Source organism: Lutra lutra, chromosome 9 (genome assembly GCF_902655055.1).
Source record: "Lutra lutra chromosome 9, mLutLut1.2, whole genome shotgun sequence".
NCBI lineage: Eukaryota > Metazoa > Chordata > Mammalia > Carnivora > Mustelidae > Lutra > Lutra lutra.
Window position 1 is genome coordinate 37,580,593 of NC_062286.1, and position 20,587 is coordinate 37,601,179.

The 20,587-nt window shown below is 43.6% G+C and overlaps 1 protein-coding gene across 1 annotated transcript in view; it reads left to right on the forward strand.

Moving 5' to 3' along the window:
* Positions 1-3,997: 3,997 nt before the first annotated feature.
* The window catches only part of TTL (tubulin tyrosine ligase), a 36,701-nt gene continuing 20,111 nt past the window's right edge, over positions 3,998-20,587 (forward strand). Inside the window, 3 exon segments of the mRNA XM_047745649.1 lie at positions 3,998-4,316; positions 6,890-6,968; positions 16,190-16,422. Coding sequence (XP_047601605.1) covers positions 4,160-4,316; positions 6,890-6,968; positions 16,190-16,422 — 469 coding nt within the window. The 5' untranslated portion in view covers positions 3,998-4,159.

Below are 20,587 nucleotides of genomic sequence, written 5' to 3' on the forward strand. Positions count from 1 at the left end.
GTCAGAAAGAGAGAGAGAGAAAGCACACAAGCAAGCAGAGAGGCAGGCAGAGAGAGAGGCAGGCTCCCTGCTGAGCAAGGAGCCCGATACGGGACTTGATCCCAGGACCCTAGGATCATGACCTGAGCCGAAGGCAGTGGCTTAACCCACTGAGCCACCCAGGCGTCCCTGCCCTTCCAGCTTTGGGAGAACACCAGGCAGCATGGCCCAGAGAAGGGTAGAATTCACCCTGAGGAGCCCTGAGGGCTGGTGAGCCCCAGAGCAGGCTTGCTGAGGCTTGGCCTGAGAAGCAGCCTCCCAGAAATATCTGAGGGGAAGAGAATCTCAGGAGTTATGTAAAACCTTGATGTTAAATTGTTGATGTAACCTTCGGGATACCCAAAGTCGGACAAGGCTTAGGGATAAAGGGGATAGAGGAAGATGTGGCCTTCAGCCTTTCCTTTGGCCAATACATATGGGACTCAGTTTCCTTCCGTTCTAGACTGGCTTCAAAACTGGTTTCTTCTAAGAAATTTTCCCTGATGATTCTCCCTTCTCAAATGCCTCTTCTATTCCTATCTCCTTAGCACCACTAGTTATTTATGGGATGCGGAAAACTATCTTATATTTATTAATATTTTTATTCATTTGAAAAGATGTCACCCGGGCACCCAGGTGGCTCAGTCAGTTAAGCATCTTCCTTCAGGTTGTGTCCTGATTTCAGCGCTCCCTGATCAGTGGGGAGTCCGCTTCCCCCTCTCCCTCTGCCCCTCCCCCGCCAACCCATGTGCCCACCCATGTTCTCTCTCTCTCAAGTAATTAACATCTTAAAAAAAAAAAGAAAAGAAGATGCCACCAATATCTAATTAAGTTGGTCATTCCCAGGCCTGTTATCCTGTGTGCAAATTCTCAGCACGCACCACGCTGTAGCAACACGGCCCAGAGAGAAAGAGAGTATGGGCTCCATTGCTGGTCTCTGGATAGGAGGCGTGGGCATCACCTCACAGTCACCGACACCTTGTAACTCTAGGTTTCACAATGTCCTTCGAGTGCCACTCACTGAGTTATTTTTCTATTTTTTCTACTTTCCTTCATCTCTGTGTGGGAGTTATTGCATCTCGGAAGAACAGGAAATAGGGGAGAAAATGACTCAGGTGCCATATGGACTTGAGCAGCTTCATCCTACATGTTCAGATGTGAGTGTCTCTGGAAGGTATTCCTGTCCTCACAACTGTCCCTCCAACCCAGAATTCCAGCAGCAGCAGAAACTGTAGGGATATTTGTTCCTCCAGTTAAATTCCTCTAGGTAGCATCCAGAAAAATGTAAGCTTCCTCAGGAACAGAGCTCTGTGAGGACAGGGACTTCATCTTGTGTCCTCTATGCCTTGAACATGGTCTGCAACGAGGACTTGTTAAATGCAGGTTTTCTGGGGGTAGAAGCGTGTGAGTGGCATCTTCTTCAGAGAGGGGTGTCAAAAGGCTCTGTGGAAGGGGAACGCAGTCCTACCCCCAAGTGCTATGAGCAACCAAGACCTTGGTCCAAAGAAATGGCCAGTCTTATTTTATTCAGCACAACTGTGAGACAGAAAATGCTAGCTAATTAAAGGTTTTGATTAATAGGGACTTTATGATCCATCTGATACATGGTTTGTCAGTTTTGGAAGGGTTAATACAAACTCAACATTAAAACTCCATCTAACACACTTCTGTTTGACCTTGATGATAATCAGGGCACTTCAAAGACTCTGACTGAAGTAGTGTGGTAAATGTGGCAAGAAAGTTACAATGGAAAGGCTTAATAAAAGGCTATGACTTTGAAACTGAGGATGTTGGCTTCAATGAGCCATCACAATCTTTGATACATGGGTAGATGTGAGGAATGCTGTGTTTTAGGAAGATTAATTTGGTAATGATGTTCAGGGAAGACCGGAGAGGTAAAGGGGCTGAAGTAAGAAGAGCAGTTAGAAGACAGGTGCAAAACCCAAAGCATGAAGTGCTTGTGGTAACGTTAGAGATGGTGGGAGAAAAAGAATTTTGAGTTGTTTTTGTGTCCAAGTATAGGACACAAAGAGCAGAGAGAGGGGAGAGGGTAGTAGAAGATTCTGAAGCTTGTTTCTGAGGAGTATGACCCTTAGCCCCATGTAAGAAAGATCCTTGCTTTAGAGGCTCCCAGTCTGACCCACTCTAGCCATGTCCTTCCCTATGGATAAGATGTTTGGGAGGGCAAAGGGATATGCCCCCCCCTTCTAGACTATGCTAGGTACCTGAGAACCAGAATTCACCATCCAAATAGCCCAGCTCTTTTTCCTGAGCCTGCTCTAGCTTCTTCCCAGGGTCTATTCTCCCACACACAATGACATTGCTGGTGTGCACACCCCTAGGTCTGGGCAGTGACCAAACTGCAGCTGTTTGTGGGAGGTGCCGGGTGAGCAGATGGAGCTTGAATTTCCTGGCTGTACTGTCTCCGTGCACATATGCATGGCCCCTCATGCTGCAGGATGGAGTCAAGGAAGGGAAGAAACAGGGGCCGGCCATGGGTAGAGGCCAGGGCCATCTCCTCCAGTATTTCCAGTTTCTGGCATTGAATGTCTATGAATATGAGAATTCTAAAAATTCTGGCCTTCGAGGTCATCCTTATCATTATATATTTGCAAGGCGGGAAATAGACACTTTATCTAGCAGCTTATGGGCATGGTTTATAACTAAAATATTTAGGCATACGGTAGACATTTAGACATATGGTTTCCATTTGTACTCCTGTCCTGCAACTATTAGATGTGGCCTTGCTTTTTGGCTCAACATATTCCTTATTTAGTGTCTTCCTATGACTCTTCTCCCAATCTTCTCTTGGGCTGAGAGCTTACCTATTGGATTGTCCCTTAAAATATCCAGCTCACTTCTTTTGTTAATTGGCTTGTCAATTTTTTGAATTATTCATTTATAATTCTTCATGTGTCCTAAATATGGGTCCTCTGTCATATACATATGTACACACACACACACACACACACACACACACCAGGCATCATATCCCATTCTGTGGCTTTCCTTTTCCTTCTCTGGATAGTGTCTTTTGATAAATAAGAGTTCTTATTTTTAAGGTTACTAATTCACCAGTTTTTTCCCTTTATTCCTGAAGACTTTTGTGTCCTCTTTAAGATCTTCACCTAGTGTAACATCATAAAGATTTTCTCTCGTGTTTTCTGTTAAAAGTCTTATTGCTTTACTTTCATATTTGGATGCATCAGCTCACAATGAATCTGCAACTGATTTTGTGTGTGATAGAGGTCAAAATAACTTTTGTTTTCCAAATGTACATCTACTGAGCCAACTTCATTTATTGAAAAGTCCGTCCTTTTCCCCACTAATCTACAACGTCACCTTTGTTATGAACCAAGTGACTATATCAATCGATAGATATCTTTCCTTTGGTCTACTTGTCTCTCCTGTGCCCAAACCATACTTTCTTAATTACTGTAGCTTTGTATTTGAATACTATAACTTTTATAGGTCTTGATTTCTGGTAGTGTTAAGTTTTCCAACTTTCTTCTTCAAGATTGCTTTTGTTATTCTTCGACCTTCGCATTTCTGCATAAATTTTAGAATTGCCTTGTCCATTTCCATTCGGCAGACGTGGGACTGTGAGTTGGAACGTTTCATTTTTATCCACAAATCGTCCCTTTGGAACAGCGGGGGTGGAAGAGCCGCAGCGTGCCGCGCAGAAGCGGGGGGTGCGGGATCCTCCGCTGGCACCGCCCCCTGACTGGGACCCGGGACTCGGGGACGCGCCCAGTCTCCCTCGGTCGCACACTGCCAACGCTGCGTCAAAGCCGCGCTCGTCCCGGCCGGCCTCCAGCCACCAGGAACCCCCGCCAGGGCCCAGGACGCGTTGCGGAGCCACAGCGAAGAGCGCCCCCCCCACCCCAGCCCTCGCCGGGCGGGGGCGGCCGCGCGGCATCACGGGGCAGAGGCGGGGCCGCGCCGGGAGTTGAAGGAGGGGGAGGGGGCGCGGCCTCCGGGCTGACGCGCGGGCGCCGGGGCGCGGCGCCACCGGGACCCTAGTGGCTCGGGGAGCCGGCACGGCGACGGGCGCCCGGGCGGGTTCCGCGCTGAGCCGCCACCTCGGCCGGCTGGTCCCTGCGGCGGCGGCCCGGGCGGCCCGGGGGCTCGGTCCTTCGCCATGTACACCTTCGTGGTGCGCGACGAGAACAGCAGCGTCTACGCCGAGGTCTCGCGGCTGCTGCTCGCCACCGGCCACTGGAAGAGGCTGAGGCGCGACAACCCCAGGTTCAACCTGATGCTGGGCGAGAGGAACCGGCTGCCCTTCGGGAGACTGGGTGAGCCCTTCCCCGTCCCCGCCCTCCCGCTGCTCCCACGACCCGTTAGCACCCGCGCTTTTGTCTTAAGGTCATCAATCTTCCTCTCCGTCGTTCCTCGGGCGGAGGGAAAATGGATCCGTAAAGGTCTAAACCCACCGCTTTGCATGCCTTCTCGTCCGGTAAGTCGGATTCCGCCGCGGCTGCCGGACAATGGCAGGTCCCTGCAACCCGGCGGGCGTCGGCCGCGCGCTCCGCACTGCCCCGGCCAGACGCCCCCAAATCGCACGGGGCTGAGGTGGGGCGGGGCCAGGCCCCGGCGAGCAAACGCACGACCTCGGGCTCGAGTCCTCTTGCGAATTTTCTGCACTGAGGATTCCACCCTGCCTGATGCTGGCGCGGGAGGGATCCTTGTGTGTGTTGAAAACCCTGAGGACTCAGTTCCCCGAAGGCTCAGGTGAACCCGGGATTTGGAAAAGACCTCTGGATTCCGAAAGCAGGAGCTGCAGAGATGAGCCAAGCCAGGGAAGGCCCGGAGGATGTCTGACTTCGGCCTTTCCTTAGTGTTTCCACAGCTGTGTGTTGAATGCAGATTTTACAGGACGCGGGCTTCCCCCTGCGTCCTACTTCTCTGACCTGCTCATCCCGAGGGAATAACCTTCACTCACATGGTTGATGCTGGCTTGGCATCATATCTACATCCATATCCGCATCCTCGCGCGTAGGGAGGGGCCGGGGACAGGAGAGGAGGAGAGGACCAGCAGCTCCTTTCTAGATGACGTAATCCAGAAGTTGTGCAGATCACTTCAACTTACATCCCATTGACCTGAACGGTCTCGTGGCTTCTCTTCACTGCGCAGTCATCCCGGAGATGCAGCCTCTCCCACAGTAGCCATCCATGTTCCTTGCCAAAATTCTCCTGGGGTGGGGACCAGTCAGTAACGAGGAAAAGTCATCTCTGCCTTGGAGGCAGCCCAGAGAGAGCCGTGTTCAATGTCCAGCAGAGGACACAGTTTTTAGAAATAGGTGTGGTCAGAGGGTGGAGAGGTTGAATGGGCAGATTGAAAGCTGGCCACTGGTGAGCTTCCATAGAGCCTTTGGGTGGGGGGTGGCTTGTACAGTTGTAGTGATTTCAGGAATGAAGGGTGTTTAGCATAGCCTTATGGACTTTTTTTTCCTTTGGAATGGTACCATGGACAACTTTTTATTGTTCTAGAAATGTAAGATGTATGTATGAGGAGGACTCCATGGAGGGGCTAATTTCAACCCCCGAAATTTGGGACCACAGGGAATGTGCCTGCAGATTCCCTTTGGTTAACCTGTCTCTCCAGGAAGCCCTTAGCAAAGAGAATACCTTCCCTGAAAGAAGAACTACTGACACTTGAGAACATATATTTCCTTCTTGCTCTTGCATTTCCCTTCCTGACCGACTGACTTTCCCCTGCCGGGGCCGAAGCAGGGACGTGGTTGGCATTGCTATGGTGCTCAGGACTAGGGAGGAAGGAGCAGAAACTCACAGGGCCCAAATCCTAAACAAGTACCACAGAGTCGACAGATGATAAATACTTGTTTTTTATGGAAAAGAAAACAGCATCCCTCAGCCATCGGTTATATGCCTTCACTGTTAGGGATATTTAGTTTTTGCTTAAAGTGTGAAACCCAAGGAGGTGGCTTATAGAGCCAGGTAAAGTCTCGGGAAGGTTGGTACCATGGAGATGAGAAGGTAGACAGCTGAGGTATAAGCCAGGTTCATCTGCCCCAGAGAGACAGTGAGAGCTAGTTAGTGCCTAAATCTTTTAATTTAAATTGTATGCTGTTCTCAGATGTATTCTTCTTACCTCTGGCATCTTCTACTCTCCCTTTGTTTGGTTTTACTTTTATTTTTGTTGCTGGAAATTCAATGCATTTTGTTAGGATTTTAAACAAAAATGGAGGCCTTTGTGTTTGTTTGTATCCTTTCTGCTCTATTTTAGAGAGGAGGGGACAATCCAATAAGATTTACCAAAGATGAGTTTCTCTGTGGAGGATACTCAGAAGAAGGTCCTCAGGGCTTTTGATTTTATAGACATGGCTTCTCCACGACCGTCATTCGCCTCTTGTGGTTCTCCTAGAAGCTCGCAGAGGTAGACGTGCTTGAGAAAAGCAACAGCATAGTTCTACTGCCCGCCCTGATGGCTGTAGAAAAGCAAGGTTGGGGTGTCAGAGCATGACTGTTACAGTTGTATTATACAAAGATTATTAAATCCTTCTGTGTTAAGCCAAGAGTGGGGTGTGGTAGGGATCAAAGAGAGGTGAAATGGAAAATGCACTTCTACCCTAAGGAGAGAAAATAAAAGCAGCAGCTGTCTTTGGCAGAGCTAGAATGTTGTTACCTTAATGCCCACTGTGGGGCCGGGGAGGGTTTCCAGGGCCGTGCTGTGGAAGGGGAGTACACGTGCAGGGCAATGGAACAGTTCCATTTCCACCAACCAGTCCTGAAATGGAAGAAAGAAAAACCGGGCATGACACAGCTGTTCTCTCTCCTACATGCTGGTGCTGACATGGTCATTTCCCACCTGTCCTCTTTCCTTCTGAACCTCCTCTTTCCTTTATAGGTCACGAGCCTGGGCTGATGCAGTTGGTGAATTACTACAGAGGGGCTGACAAACTGTGTCGCAAAGCTTCTTTAGTGAAGTAAGTGTTTAAGATCCTTTCAATGCAATACATAAATGTTTTTCGTTTTCATCCTGAAGCACTTAAACAAAAATGTGAGGTTTTGTTTTTTTTTTAAGAGGATAAAAATAACTTTAAAAAGCCAAAAGTATTAGTTCTGGAGCATCCTCTGTGCTACTTTGATTGCAGTTTTAAACTTTGCTCTTTGTGCTTGATAAAGCCTGACTGTCTCCTAGGAGGCTCCCTAGAAGCAGAGGGGGAAACCAGGTTTCTTGTGTGGGCGATTGATGGGGCGGGGGAAGAGGTGGAGGCTCCTGGGAGAAACTCACTTGGAAGCAAGCGGGGGCCAGACAGTAGGAGGAGAAACCAAGCCAAGATGTGGTTTCAACAGAAGTCTCTCCTCAGCTTGACGCCATGACGAGTCAGGAGTTAATGGTACCTCAGCATTGAAACCAGAGGTCCTGTGCTCCAATATCAGGCAGCCACTGGCTGTGGGGGAAGTGGAAAATGTAGCTCCTCCTACATTTCTGAGCAGCGCCTAGACCCTGGAGAAGAGGCTTGCATGAGCTCTTGGGAGCCACCTCCCAGCAACCAGGGGTCCCCTCAGAAAGGACAGCAGGGCAGGATATAACACTATCTGCTACACTGCCCATCTCTGAGCAGTGCGGTTATGGCAACGTGTCACAAGAATGGTACGATAAGGTGGAGGGGAGCAGTATTATACAGTGATTAAGATCTAGGATCAGGGCGCCTGGGTGGCTCAGTGGGTTGGGCCGCTGCCTTCGGCTCAGGTCATGATCTCGGAGTCCTGGGATCGAGCCCCGCATCGGGCTCTCTGCTCTCTCGGGGAGCCTGCTTCCTCCTCTCTCTCTGCCTGCCTCTCTGCCTGCTTGTGATCTCTCTGTCAAATTAAAAAAAAAAAAAAAAAAAAAAATCTTTAAAAAAAAAAAAAAAAAGATCTAGGATCAGAAGCTTGGGTTCTTTTTTTTATTTTTTATTTTATTTTTATCTTTGAGTTCCAGAGAAGCCTGGGTTCTAATCCCGGGTCTTCCTCTTCTTGACTGGGGCAAATTTCCTCATCCCTCCGAGCCTTAGAATCTACCTCATAAGGTGGCTGCAAGGATTAAATACGGTGACGATGTAAAGTATATAGCACAATGGTAAATAGTAGGTATTTGACTCTGTGCATTAGTTTCCCTTTATGTAAATAAAATGAGGATAGTAGTAGCAACTGCCTTAGGGTTGTTGTAAGAATTAATTGAATTGATTTGTGTATTGGCTTTGAGTCATGTCTGTCTCATAGTTCACACTACATAAGTATAGGCTTTTTTATTACTCTTATTATGGCTGTCACTGCTATGACTGTTTTCATTTGAGTAGGGAAAAACTGGGTAGTGCCCTTAAAATTGCGGCTGTAACAGGTTTCCAGTATTCTTTCCATGATGACCAATGAACATGTATGTGTAGCCAAACAAACCACTTAGGGAAGAAGACACTAGAAGGTATGACTCAGTTTAAATGCTCTGTTCCCCACTTGCATTTCTCTCTGGACTCCATCTAGGTTGGGTGTTCATGGCATTATTTTCCCCTTTTTGTTTATACTCACTGGCCTCAGTAATGTATGTATCCACTTCTCTCTGTGATGGATTTTCATGATTCACCAGCTACCCCTAAAGGTGAGCAAAGCTTTGTGAAGTCTTATTATTACATTATTTTAAAAGATTTTGTTTATTGGTCAGGGAGAGAGGGAGAGTACATGTGCAAGCAGGGGAGGGGCAGAGGGAGAGGGAGAAGCAGACTCCCCACGGAGCAGAGAGCCCAGTGCAGGGCTCAATCCCAGGACCCTGAGATCATGACCTGAGCTGAAGGCAGATACTTAACTGACTGAGCCACCCAGGCGCCCCTTGTTAGTACATATTCACATATTTAGAATGCAAAAGATGGTTTCACCAGAACTAAGAGTAAAAGTGGGACATGATTGTTTATCCAGATTATTCGTTTAGAAAATTTTTAAAAAGGTTTATTCTATCTTTTTTCTGCTATGATTTTTTAATCTGAAGATAAAGGTAGAATTTAGCTTTTATAAGTATAAGCTTTTTTTTTTTTTTTTTAAAGATTTTATTTATTTATTTGACAGAGAGAAATCACAAGTAAGCAGAGAGGCAGGCAGAGAGAGAGGAGGAAGCAGGCTCCCTGCTGAGCAGAAAGCCCTATGTGGGGCTCGAACCCAGGACCTGGGATCATGACCTGAGCCGAAGGCAGCGGCTTAACCCACTGAGCCACCCAGGCGCCCCATAAGTATAAGCTTTTATAAGTACATAGGAAGCTGTAAAAAATACATACCTATAACATTCTACATATTTGCATAGTTAGCAGCTATAATGAAGTGGAGTCAGTACGTGGCTGGAGTCTTGATTGGGTCTGAGTAGGTATCTGGATCTTGGATGCTCAGTTGGTTAAGCATCTGCCTTCAGCTCAGGTCATGATCTCAGGGTACTGGGATCAGGTCCCGAATGGGGCTCCCTGCTCTGTGGGGAGTCTGCTTCTCACTCTGCCTGCTGCTTCCCCTGCTTGTATTCTCTCTCTGTGTCAAACAAATAAAGATTCTTTAAAAAAAATAATAATTCACATTTCCCTGATGATGAGTGATGTTGAGCATCTTAAAAAAAAAAAAAAAGTGACCCATCTGTAAACGTGGATGGTGGTGATCGTATCTGGCTCTGTGTCTTTCTATGGTATGTGACATTGTTGTGATGGCACCTTGTAAATGGTGGCTGGGGCTTGTTATCATCTGTGTAAGCTTTCTTCATTGTCTCAGGTGTCCCTCAAGGGATCGTAGTAGTTCCAGGAATTGATGGTCCCTTTGTTGTTTTGTCCCTCTCTCATAATTTTGTATGGTGTGAAAGGGCTCCAGAGAGTTAAAAACATAATGTTCTCATTTTAATGTGAGACAAAATGGCAGCTCCGGGAGGACAACTCGGTTGCCCGTGGCCATATCAGTTAGTGTTGAGCTAAGACGGTTCTAATCTGTACAAATGGGACCCGTGGGCCATATGACTGGGCATCCCTCACAGGGCTTCCCAGAACTGCAATAGGGTTTTCCACTGGACCCTTTACAGCAAGTCCCTTCCTCTTGTTACTTCAGGGCATTTCAGAAATTCATCAAGGCCCTGAGGCTGTACTCTCAGAGCTCCGAGTGGCTTTTCTTTTGACCCAGGGTAGAAGCTTTCTTTTCCTATGGTGAATTTTTCTCCCTTGTGTATATAAGTAAGTCTTCTATTGTGATTTCTTTCTAAATGAGTTTATGAGGAAATGCAGCAATTGCAAAGGTTGCTGTCCAGCAGAAATAGAATGCTAGCCACGTGTGTAATTTTAAATTTCCTAAATAGCCACGTTAAACTAAGTGCCAAGAAAGAAGTGCAATTTACTTTGATAATATATTTTATTTGACCAGAGAAATCTAAAATAATCAGTTTGATGTATTATTAATAGAAAAAACAATTCATGAGATATTTTATGTATTTTATTTTCATTCTGAGTCTTCAAAATCTGATGTGCATTTTACATTTTGGAACATCTTAATTTAGACACTAAATTTTCGCCTGAAATCCTTTCCCTCTATTTAGATTTCATAAAAATTTATGATTGGAAAAGTAGATTTACATACTTAGAGATTATTCCCACATAAACTTTTTCAGTAACCAAATGAAAAATCATTTTCCTGTAATAGTCACATGCACATTGACAAAACTGGTTCATATTTTTAGAAGAATTGACTTGACTTTTAAAAACCATGCCCAAGTTAAGTAAATTTGCTAACTCTTGTGTCAAAACCATATTATTGGGGTGCCTGGGTGGCTCAGTGGGTTAAAGCCTCTGCCTTCGGCTCAGGTCATGATCCCAGAGTCCTGGGATCAAGCCCCATATCGGGCTCTCTGCTCAGCAGGGAGCCTGCTTCCTCCTCTCGCTCTCTCTGCCTGCCTCTCTGCCTACTTGTGATCTCTATCTATCAAATAAATAAATAAAATCTTAAAAAAAAGAAAACTTAAAAAAAAACATATTATTAACGTTAAATTCAAAAGAAGTATTGAATAAATTGAAAAGAAAATTTAAATTTAACAATATCAACAAAGTGTTCTTCAAACTTTTTAACTTTTGCAGTCAATTTACATAATGCTATTTCAACTTAAATCTACATGTTGAGTCATGTTCTAAAATATGTAAAACTCATTATTGTTGACTTATATTATGAAGTTGAAACAAAAATTTTCACACTTGTCTGACTAGGTCATAAATATGATCTTTTCCCTTCCTTGGAGCTTTAAATTTAGCTTGATCATATACGGTGTGGGTATCGGTGAGAAAATGTCAATCCCACTGGCATTTTTTATGTTTGATTATTGAGTGAAATAATTATTTCTTGACTTGGGGAGCATTTTCTTTTATTACAAGGAAATCTGATTTCGAGTTGACAATACAGTGAATTGTAGGACTCCTTTATCTCTCAATCAGTGAACACTGGCAGAAAACACAGAATCATTAAATCCATTGTCTTCTGTTTCTTTCAACAGTTCCATACTGGGGAATCATTGTAGCATTTACAAGTATATACTAAAGCATTTCAACAACTGTATCCACGATAGTTTTCACAGAGCCAGCTTCAGAAAATTGAGTGCAAGTGTTTCCGATATGTAACATACGGTACAATGAAGCAATAAAAGAAGCATCAGTCTTAAAATCCCAGTAAGTCAGATGTCAACCCAACCTAGCTGAAGTACTGTCATCATAGAAATTTTCACATACAGGTGAAATTCTTCTTTGACAGATGAAAAAGATTTAAAAAATACCTACATCACAAGGTTCATAGTTTTTTGTTTTTTTTTTAAAGATTTTAGGGGCGCCTGGGTGGCTCAGTGGATTAAGCCTCTGCCTTCCGCTCAGGTCATGATCTCAGGGTCCTGGGGTCCTGCTTCTCCCATTCTCTCTGCCTGCTGATCTGTCTACTTATGATCTCTGTCTGCCAAATAAATAAATAAAATCTTAAAAATATATATTTTATTTATTTGATAGAGAGAGAGATCACAAGTAGGCAGAGAGGCAGGCAGAGAGAGAAGGGGGGAAGCAGGCTCCCTGCTGACCAGAGAGCCCGATTCGGGGCTCGATCCCAGGACCCCAAGATCATGACCTGAGCCGAAGGCAGAGGCTTAACCCACTGAGCCACCCAGGCACCCCGAGGTTTATAGTTTTGAGGCTACAAATACTTTTTCATGTATTTGAAAATTCTTGGAGACGGAACATACCCAAAGTATTAAATTGGGCAACATCTCGTGTCACAGAACTCAACTAAAACTAAAGAAAAATATTTTTTTAAAAGATTTTTTTATTTATTTGACAGAGAGAGAGATCACAAGTGGACAGAGAGGCAAGCAGAGAGAGAGAGAGGAGGAAGCAGGCTCCCTGCAGAGAGCTTGATGTGGGACTCGATCTCAGGACCCTGAGATCATGACCTGAGCTGAAGGGAGAGGCTTAACCCACTGAGCCACCCAGGTGCCCCCTAAAGAAAAATATTTAAGATTTTTTAACTTTTGAATCAGTTTTTGATATTATTAGAAAGGTTTAGTGCTCCTTGGGCAATGTTCATGATTTAGCTAAAGATTGTTCACTTTTTGTAAAATACCATTTTTGCTCTTTTCCTCAGAATATTTCTTCTAACTGTATTTCTGTCTAAAATGGTTTGCTTTTTTTTTTTTTAAAGATTTTATTTATTTATTTGACAGACAGAGATCACAAATAGGCAGAGAGAGAGGAAGAAGCAGGCCCCCTGCTGAGCAGAGAGCCCGATGTGGGACTCGATCCCAGGACCCTGGGATCATGACCTGAGCTAAAGGCAGAGGCTTTAACCCACTGAGCCATCCAGGTTCCCCGCTTTTTTTTTTCTTTAAGATTTTACTTACTTATTTGAGAGAGAGAGCATGAGCAGGGATGGGGGACAGAGGGAGAGGGAGAAGCAGACTCCCCACTGAGCAGGAAGTCTTATGCAGGGCTCAACCCCAGGACCCTGAGATCATGACTTGAGCTGAAGGCAGACCTTTAACCGACTGAGCCACCCAGGAGCCGCTAAAATGGTTTTCTTTTGGAGCACCTGAGTGGCTCAGGCAGTTGAGTGTCTGAATCTTAGTTTTGGCTCAGGTTAATTCTGGTTTCAGCCACAGATTTCACTGATTTTTTTTTTTTTTTTAGTTTTTATTTAAATTCCAGTTGGTTAACATAGGATGTAATATTAGTTTCAAGGTATAAAGTTAGTGATTCAGCACTGACATCCAACCCATGGTGCTTATCACAGCAGTGCACTCCATTCCCATCACCTATGTCATCTGTTCCCACCACCCTACTCTCCTCTGGTAACCATCAGTTTGTTCTCTTTATTAAGAGTCTGTTTCTTGGTTTGCCTCTCTCATTTTTTTGTTTTTTGTTTTTGTTTGGTTTGGTTTGGTGGTTGAGAGGAAACAGCTTATGAAATTCACTGTGTATTTGCTGAAAATGCCTCCTTTGGACAGCAAACAAACTTTTTTCATTTTACTCTGCTATAGCAAGTTGCAGTTGCCATTCATTATGAAGTTTCTGACATACCTTCCACCAGTTCTTTTTTGTTGTTGTTGTTATTTCTCCTTTATTGTTCTGGTCATAGCTCTACCTTTGGCATCTTCACTCAATTCTGGATCAATCTTTGATTTAAAAAATAAGAAGGGGCGCCTGGGTGGCTCAGTCTTTAAGTGTCTCCCTTCAGCTCAGGTTATAATCCCAGGGTCCTGAGATCAAGCCCCGTTTTGGGCTCCCAGCTTGGCGGGGAGCCTACTTCTCCCTCTCCCACTCCTCCTGGTTGTGATCCCTCTCTCACTATCTCTCTCTCTGTCAAATAAATAAATAAAATCTTAAAAAAAAAAAAAAGAAGAAGAAGAAGAGGTGGCTCTGTTAAGTGACTGCCTTCAGCTTGTGTCATGATCCTGGAGTCCCAAGATCGAGTCCTGAATCAGGCTCCCTGCTCACGGGGGAGCCTGCTGTTCCCTCTGACCCTCTCCCTTTTCATACTCTCTTTCTTTCTCATTCTCTCTGTCAAATAAATAAATAAAATCGTAAAAAAAAAAATAAGAAGAATCAAAAACTGAGAGAAGAAGAAATATCTGACACTAACAAAGCCATGCTAAAATGCATGTCTGCTGTATACTAGAAATGTGTTCATGAACTTTTTGTTAGCTTCAGAGCTGGTAAGGGAATTCTAGCAATGAAGATGAGGATAATATACAAACTCAAAGGGAATAAAGCTATCACATTAACTTGACCAAAAAAAATCTGGCAACAATAGTATTCCCTTGCTTTAAATTTAAAAATTTGTCCATGCTTATTTTTTAACTAGATATGTAGTGACATTTCATTGTTAATTACCAATTATGATATGCATAGCTATAGTTGTAACTCCTGCTGTCTGCATAATAGACATGATACAGTGTTTCATCAGCAGTGCCTGGAAGATAAAGTCACTTGAACTGAATGAACCTATTGTCCCTGAGTAGAACAGTGATGTGTTTATGCATGCTACTAGAAACACATGCTCCTGATGTGCTCACTGCAGTACCACAAAAATATCTTAGGTCATGCAGTGGTTAATGTCATCCTACCAAAAGAGTACAATTGTGAATAATGAAAGAATGTTTTACAATACTTGAGGTTTTACATTAAAACTAAACAAAGTTTAAAATTCAGTTTCTGTGTCACATTGGCCATATTTGAAATACTCAGAAGCCGCGTGTGGCTAGTGTGTGTGCCTAGTGGCCACCTTATTGGCCTATGTAGATAGAGTTGAATATTTGGTGAGTTAGAAATTTATTGGTTTTGTTCCTTTGAATTCAATTAATTGTCGCATTCTATTGCCTTCGGCTTAAAAATAACTTTATTTTAAATCTTAGTTAAAAATTTCTTTTCGGGACCCCTGGTGGCTTAGTTGGTTAAGCATCTGCCTTTGGCTCAGGTCATGATTCCAGGGTCCTGGGATTGAGTTCTGCTTCGGGCTCCTTGCGCAGAGGGGAGCCTGCTTCTCCCTCTGCCTGCCACTCCCCCTGCTTGTGCTCTTTCTCTCCTTTCTCTCTCTCTGTCAAATAAATAAATACAATCTTCAACCATTTTCTTTTTATTATTTCTGCCATTTGCTCATAGAGTGGTTTTTGCAAGTAGATCTTAACACAGGCTTAACATTCATAGTTCTGTTCTAGGGATCACAGCTTAGGGAAGGCCTGCAGATGTCTTTGGGTGAGTTCCCTCCTGCCTCCAATTCTTGGGGAGTAAGAGTAAGTTTCTAGTGAGGACCAGGAGTTTGGGGCTTGTGTAATGGCTGTTTCTTACTACCTTTATGATCTTGGGAAATTTACTTCTGTGGGACCCAGTGACTAATCTGTGAGATGAGATGCTAGTGTACCCCCACTGGGGGTCTGATTTGAGAGTAAATGCACTGAGAAGCCCTTCATAAGCCCTTATGTTTATTAAGTGCCTTGCCCATGGCCTGACTTTATCTTCCGTTGCGTTATGTTATTTTGGGGGCCAGAGTTATGTTTAGTTATGACCACTGTAGTCGTGTGCCCTGTTAGAAACATTCCTCCTTTATGTGTCATTGAAGCCAGGCTGAGCTAAAAGCAAGAAATGAAGAAATGAAAAACTAAAACAAGTCTTCAAATAATTCCTCAAAGACTACTAAGCAGTAGTCTTTGCTCTCCAGAGAGTTGGGCCAAGATAGTTTTTTTTCTAGTAAGCCAAATAGTTTCCCAAGTTCTCTACTTTGTTTTTTTAGCATGGGTCTAGCTCAACCACAACATGTATGTTGAAAAAGTATTGTCTCAGAATTACTTCAAGTTAATTTTCCTTAGAGGTGCATTTTTAAAAGAGCTAAAGTCCTGGATATTAAGCTCCTTTTGAACTACTTGGAGCATGCCTTTAGGGTTGCATGTCATAGCTGGGTGCTGCCCAGTAGTGTGTTATAGGTCAGCTCAAGGAGGCCAAGAATGAAGAGTGGGATAAAAAGACCAGCTCCTAAATAAATAAAATCTTTAAAACAAAGCAAAACAAAACAAAAGCAGCTCCCGGCCCTGGTATTGCCTTGCCTCCTTGACAAACTCTGGGGGAAAGCACTGGCTTTTCTGAATGGAATGGCAGGGTGTACTAAGAAGGGAAACTGACCTTCTGTCATCTGTCAGGCTAATCAAGACAAGCCCAGACCTGGCTGAATCCTGCACATGGTTTCCAGAGTCCTATGTGATTTATCCAACTAATCTCAAGACCCCAGTTGCTCCAGCACAGAATGGAATTCACCCACCGATCCATAACTCAAGGACAGATGAAAGGGAATTCTTCCTGGCTTCTTATAACAGAAAGAAAGAAGATGGAGAGGGCAATGTTTGGATTGCAAAGTCATCAGCTGGTGCCAAAGGTGAGTTGGCATTGCTGTCCCCTTCTGCCTCTGCTGTAGGTTCTCATATGGTTTGTTCAATTGTGCGTTAGATTCAGTGATGTCTTTAGATGAGTGACTATTATAATCTGAATGCTCAAGGGTAGAGACCACATCTAGTTACATAGTTTTAAGTATTTATCTAGGTACTGAAGACTTCTAAATATACATCTCCAGCCAAAGTATTTCCCTTTAAGCTCCAGATTCAGTTTGGCAGACATTTCAAATGTAACATATCTGATATGATCTTTTCATTTCCTGCCCAGTTTAACCCACCCTAGCCTACTCCTCTTTCAGTCTTCACATAGTATGTGATCCCACTCTCCACCCAGTCTCTGAAGCCCAAAATCTGGGCTTCATCCTTGACTGCTCTTTTCTTTACAGTCCATACCTAATGCATCAGCAAGTCTTGCTAGCTCTACCTTCAAAATAGATTCTGAATTATACTTTTTCTTGCCATTTCTGCTGCTATCACTTGAAGTCAAAACTACAATTCTCTCTAGTCCGCGTAATTGCTATGCCTGCTCACGGCCAGGTCTCTAAGACAGAGCAATGTCTAAAAACGTAAGCCTGATCAGGTTACTCCCTGTTCAAGACTTACCAGCTGGCTTCCCAATGCAGTCATATAAATTCCAGATTGCTGATGGAGCCTACACTATTTAACATTTGCTCCTATCTCTAATAGCATCTCCTGTTCTTGACCTTGCTCACTGTTCTATAGCCATGCCTGCCTAGAGTCCTAAAAATACCCTAAATCTGTTTGCGTATCTCAGATGTCCCTATGGATTATTTTCTGTTTCTTTCAGCTCAGATAATGCCTTGTCAGAGAATCCTTTTCCTTTCTAAAATAGCCTTTATGCCCATTGCTCTCCGTCCTTTGCCCTGCTTTGTTTTCCTTCCCCGCACTAACCTCTTCCAGCACTTCTATTACATATCTGTTTATCCGCCTGTCTTCCTCTCTTACACCGTAAGCTCCATGTAAACAGAATTTCTGTCTTGTTCATCTCTACCCTCCCCAGAGGCACTCAGTAAATATGCGTTGAATGAATGCATAGAAGGAATGCGGTTTATAATGTTGACTCAAGCTCAAAATATAGGCAGTCCCCAATGTAATGAACACATAAACACAGTCTATCTCTATAGCTACCATCATATGCTCCTTTTAAAATCATTCTATTTTGAACTTACTTCTTCTTTTATTGCCTTGGAAGACCATCTGGCCATTGGTACTCATTTCTATCCCCGGTCCAGTGGACCTCACCTTCTTTTCCACCAACCATGAGACAGGAGGGCATCACCTGGAATCTCCTGAAAGGGGGAGAGTTGGACTCTTGCCACAAGCCAGGTACCTCACCTACTTCTCTCTCCCCTCTTGTGACCTCTTCTCAAGTAATGTCCCCTAGTTTAGTTCTAATGATAAATGGGGGAATTGGAAGAGGAAATAGACATTTACAGTATTCCATATTCCTTCTGTGGATTTGGGCTTGAGTCAGGATCGCCATTGTAAGGACATCTTGTATTATGGAGTCTTAGCCGGAGTGAGAATCAGGAGCGAGGCAAGACCCTTGTCAAGTCGTGGCAGGGATCCCACCTGGGTGGTGTCTGAACCCTCACCCAGACAAGTCATAGGTTGGTGGTCAGCATCAGGGCAAGGTAAAGAGAGAATAAAATGCCAAACAAGGGGGAAATTTTGCCTTAGGGAGTTGAGATAAGTGGTATGCATTTGTTTTGTTTGGGAACTACAAAATGAAACCAATAGGATGTATAATGGCTTTTATTCTTGTTAAAGAAGTATCTAGTACCTGCCACATGCTGGGAATAGTTAGCTCAACCTCCACACTATATCTGGTGTAAAGACCCCCTCTTCACCACCCCCACCACCGATCTTGGACCTCAGCTACCTTCACCTCTCACCTGGAGCATTGTTCTTTTTTTTTTTTTTTTCTATTTTTTTTTCTTTTTTTTTTTTCTATTTTTTTTTTTTAAAGATTTTATTTATTTATTTGTCAGAGAGAGAGAGAGGGAGAGAGAGCGAGCACAGGCAGACAGAATGGCAGGCAGAGGCAGAGGGAGAAGCAGGCTCCCTGATGAGCAGAGAGCCCGATGTGGGACTCGATCCCAGGACACGGGGATCATGACCTGAGCCGAAGGCAGCTGCTTAACCAACTGAGCCACCCAGGCGTCCCATGGAGCATTGTTCTTTGTCCTTCTGCCCTTGGCCATTCTCCAGAATACACATGCAGTACAGCAGACAGAGATCATGTTAAACACAGTCAGACCCTGTCATATCTGTGTGCACTGCTGTCTCCCTGGCGCTAGGGCAATACACAGAACCCAGCCAAAGTTTGATACATATATTGAGTGATGAGTGAATGAATAGATGAAGTAATGGGTGTTTGGAGATACAGACATAAATAAAATAGATATGATCTCTTGCCCTTATGGATGCTAGGGATACATATATTTCCAGATAGATAGTTGAGATGGGCACAAATAACAAAAAAAAAGACTATCACCTGGAAGCTCCTTAAAGAATTTCAGAGTTTCCTCATAATTTCTCCAGGTTTAGTTAGTGAGGATATAAAGAAGCAATATTAGAAATACAGTTAACGAGGGGCGCCTGGGTGGCTCAGTGGGTTAAGCCTCTGCCTTCAGCTCGGGTCATGATCTCAGGGTCCTGGGATCAAGCCCTGCATCGGGCTCTCTGCTCAACAGGGAGCCTGCTTCCCGCCCCCCGCCCCCGCCTGCCTCTCTGCCTGCTTGTGGTCTCTCTCTCTCTGTCACATAAATAAATAAAATCTTTAAAAAAAAAAAAATACAGTTAACGAATCCATGGAAACATGCTACACTGGTATTCAAAATTTACAAAATATATATAGATTTTATGTATCATTTTATACCTACAAAATAAGAGAGACCTTCAGTGATACTGTTGCTGAAGGTTTGTAATGAACTGCTTCCTCTTAGTTGTGATGCACTGTCTTTTGAAAAATCAATAGGATAATACAAAGGAAGAGCCATAGTGAGTACATAGGCCTTGGCCTACTAATCTCGTTCCTGAAAACGTAACTCCAGGGAAATATTTTAAAAGAAACAAGAGTGATCTATAGCAAAGACATTTACTACCATGTGACCTGTAACAGCAACATTTTATTTAGAAACAACCCCACTGTCCAGCAATCAGTAAACAAATGTGTAATTCTCTTCAGCTGCTAACATAATTGTAATGTTAATGTAGAAACAGTCAAATACTGACAATATAAAGTGAAAAAAATTGATATAAGGTGAGTTCACTATGACTGAGCCAATCTTTCCTTATGGGAAGGAAAGTGATATTAAAAGATAAAAATAACTATATTAAGAAATAAGACTACAGGTAAATTTTCTATTTCACTTGAATGCCATGTTTTTTTTTCAATAATAATAGTTTTTTAAAGTTTTCAAAAGGTAACTTTCTACCTTCTTCCATTTATTTTTCCCACCTATCAGCATTAGGTTTATTTTCAGTAAGAAATAGTTTATATAAAGAAATAGCATAAGGGAAACAAAGTTGGAGCAAATAGGAGGGAATGTGAGCAGATATGGAGAGCAAGGCATTAAAAGTGGTACAGTTCCAGAGCATTAGTAGGAAGGGATATTTTAGGATAACTATTTATTTTTTTTAAAGATTTTATTTATTCATTTGGCCAAGAGAGAACACAAGCAGGGGGAGGGGCAGGCTGAGGGAGAGGGAGAAGCAGGAAGCCTTATGTGGGGCTTCCTCCCAGAACCCTGTGATCATGATCTGAGATGAAGGCAGACACTTAACCAACTGAGTCGCCCAGGTGCCCCTTAGGTTAACTATTTTAGAAGTGAAAAGGAAGAGAGACAAAGGTCTGTCCAAAAAAAAAAAAAAAAAGGAAATAAAGAGGAACTAGGATATCTGAGTGTAGTTTCTGAGGGAGATGAAACAGAAAGAAGCTTGTTCCTACAAAATGAGAGGAAGGAGCTTCTCTGAGGTGATTTGTAGTTTCTTGTTTAAGAGCTAACCGCATGGTGGAGCAAGTGACAGAAATGAGGTGGTTTAGACGGGGGTTGGCTTTTAGGAAAGTTGAATTGTTAAATTAATTAATAAAATTAGAGTAATTTGTTTTAAAAGCATGAGATG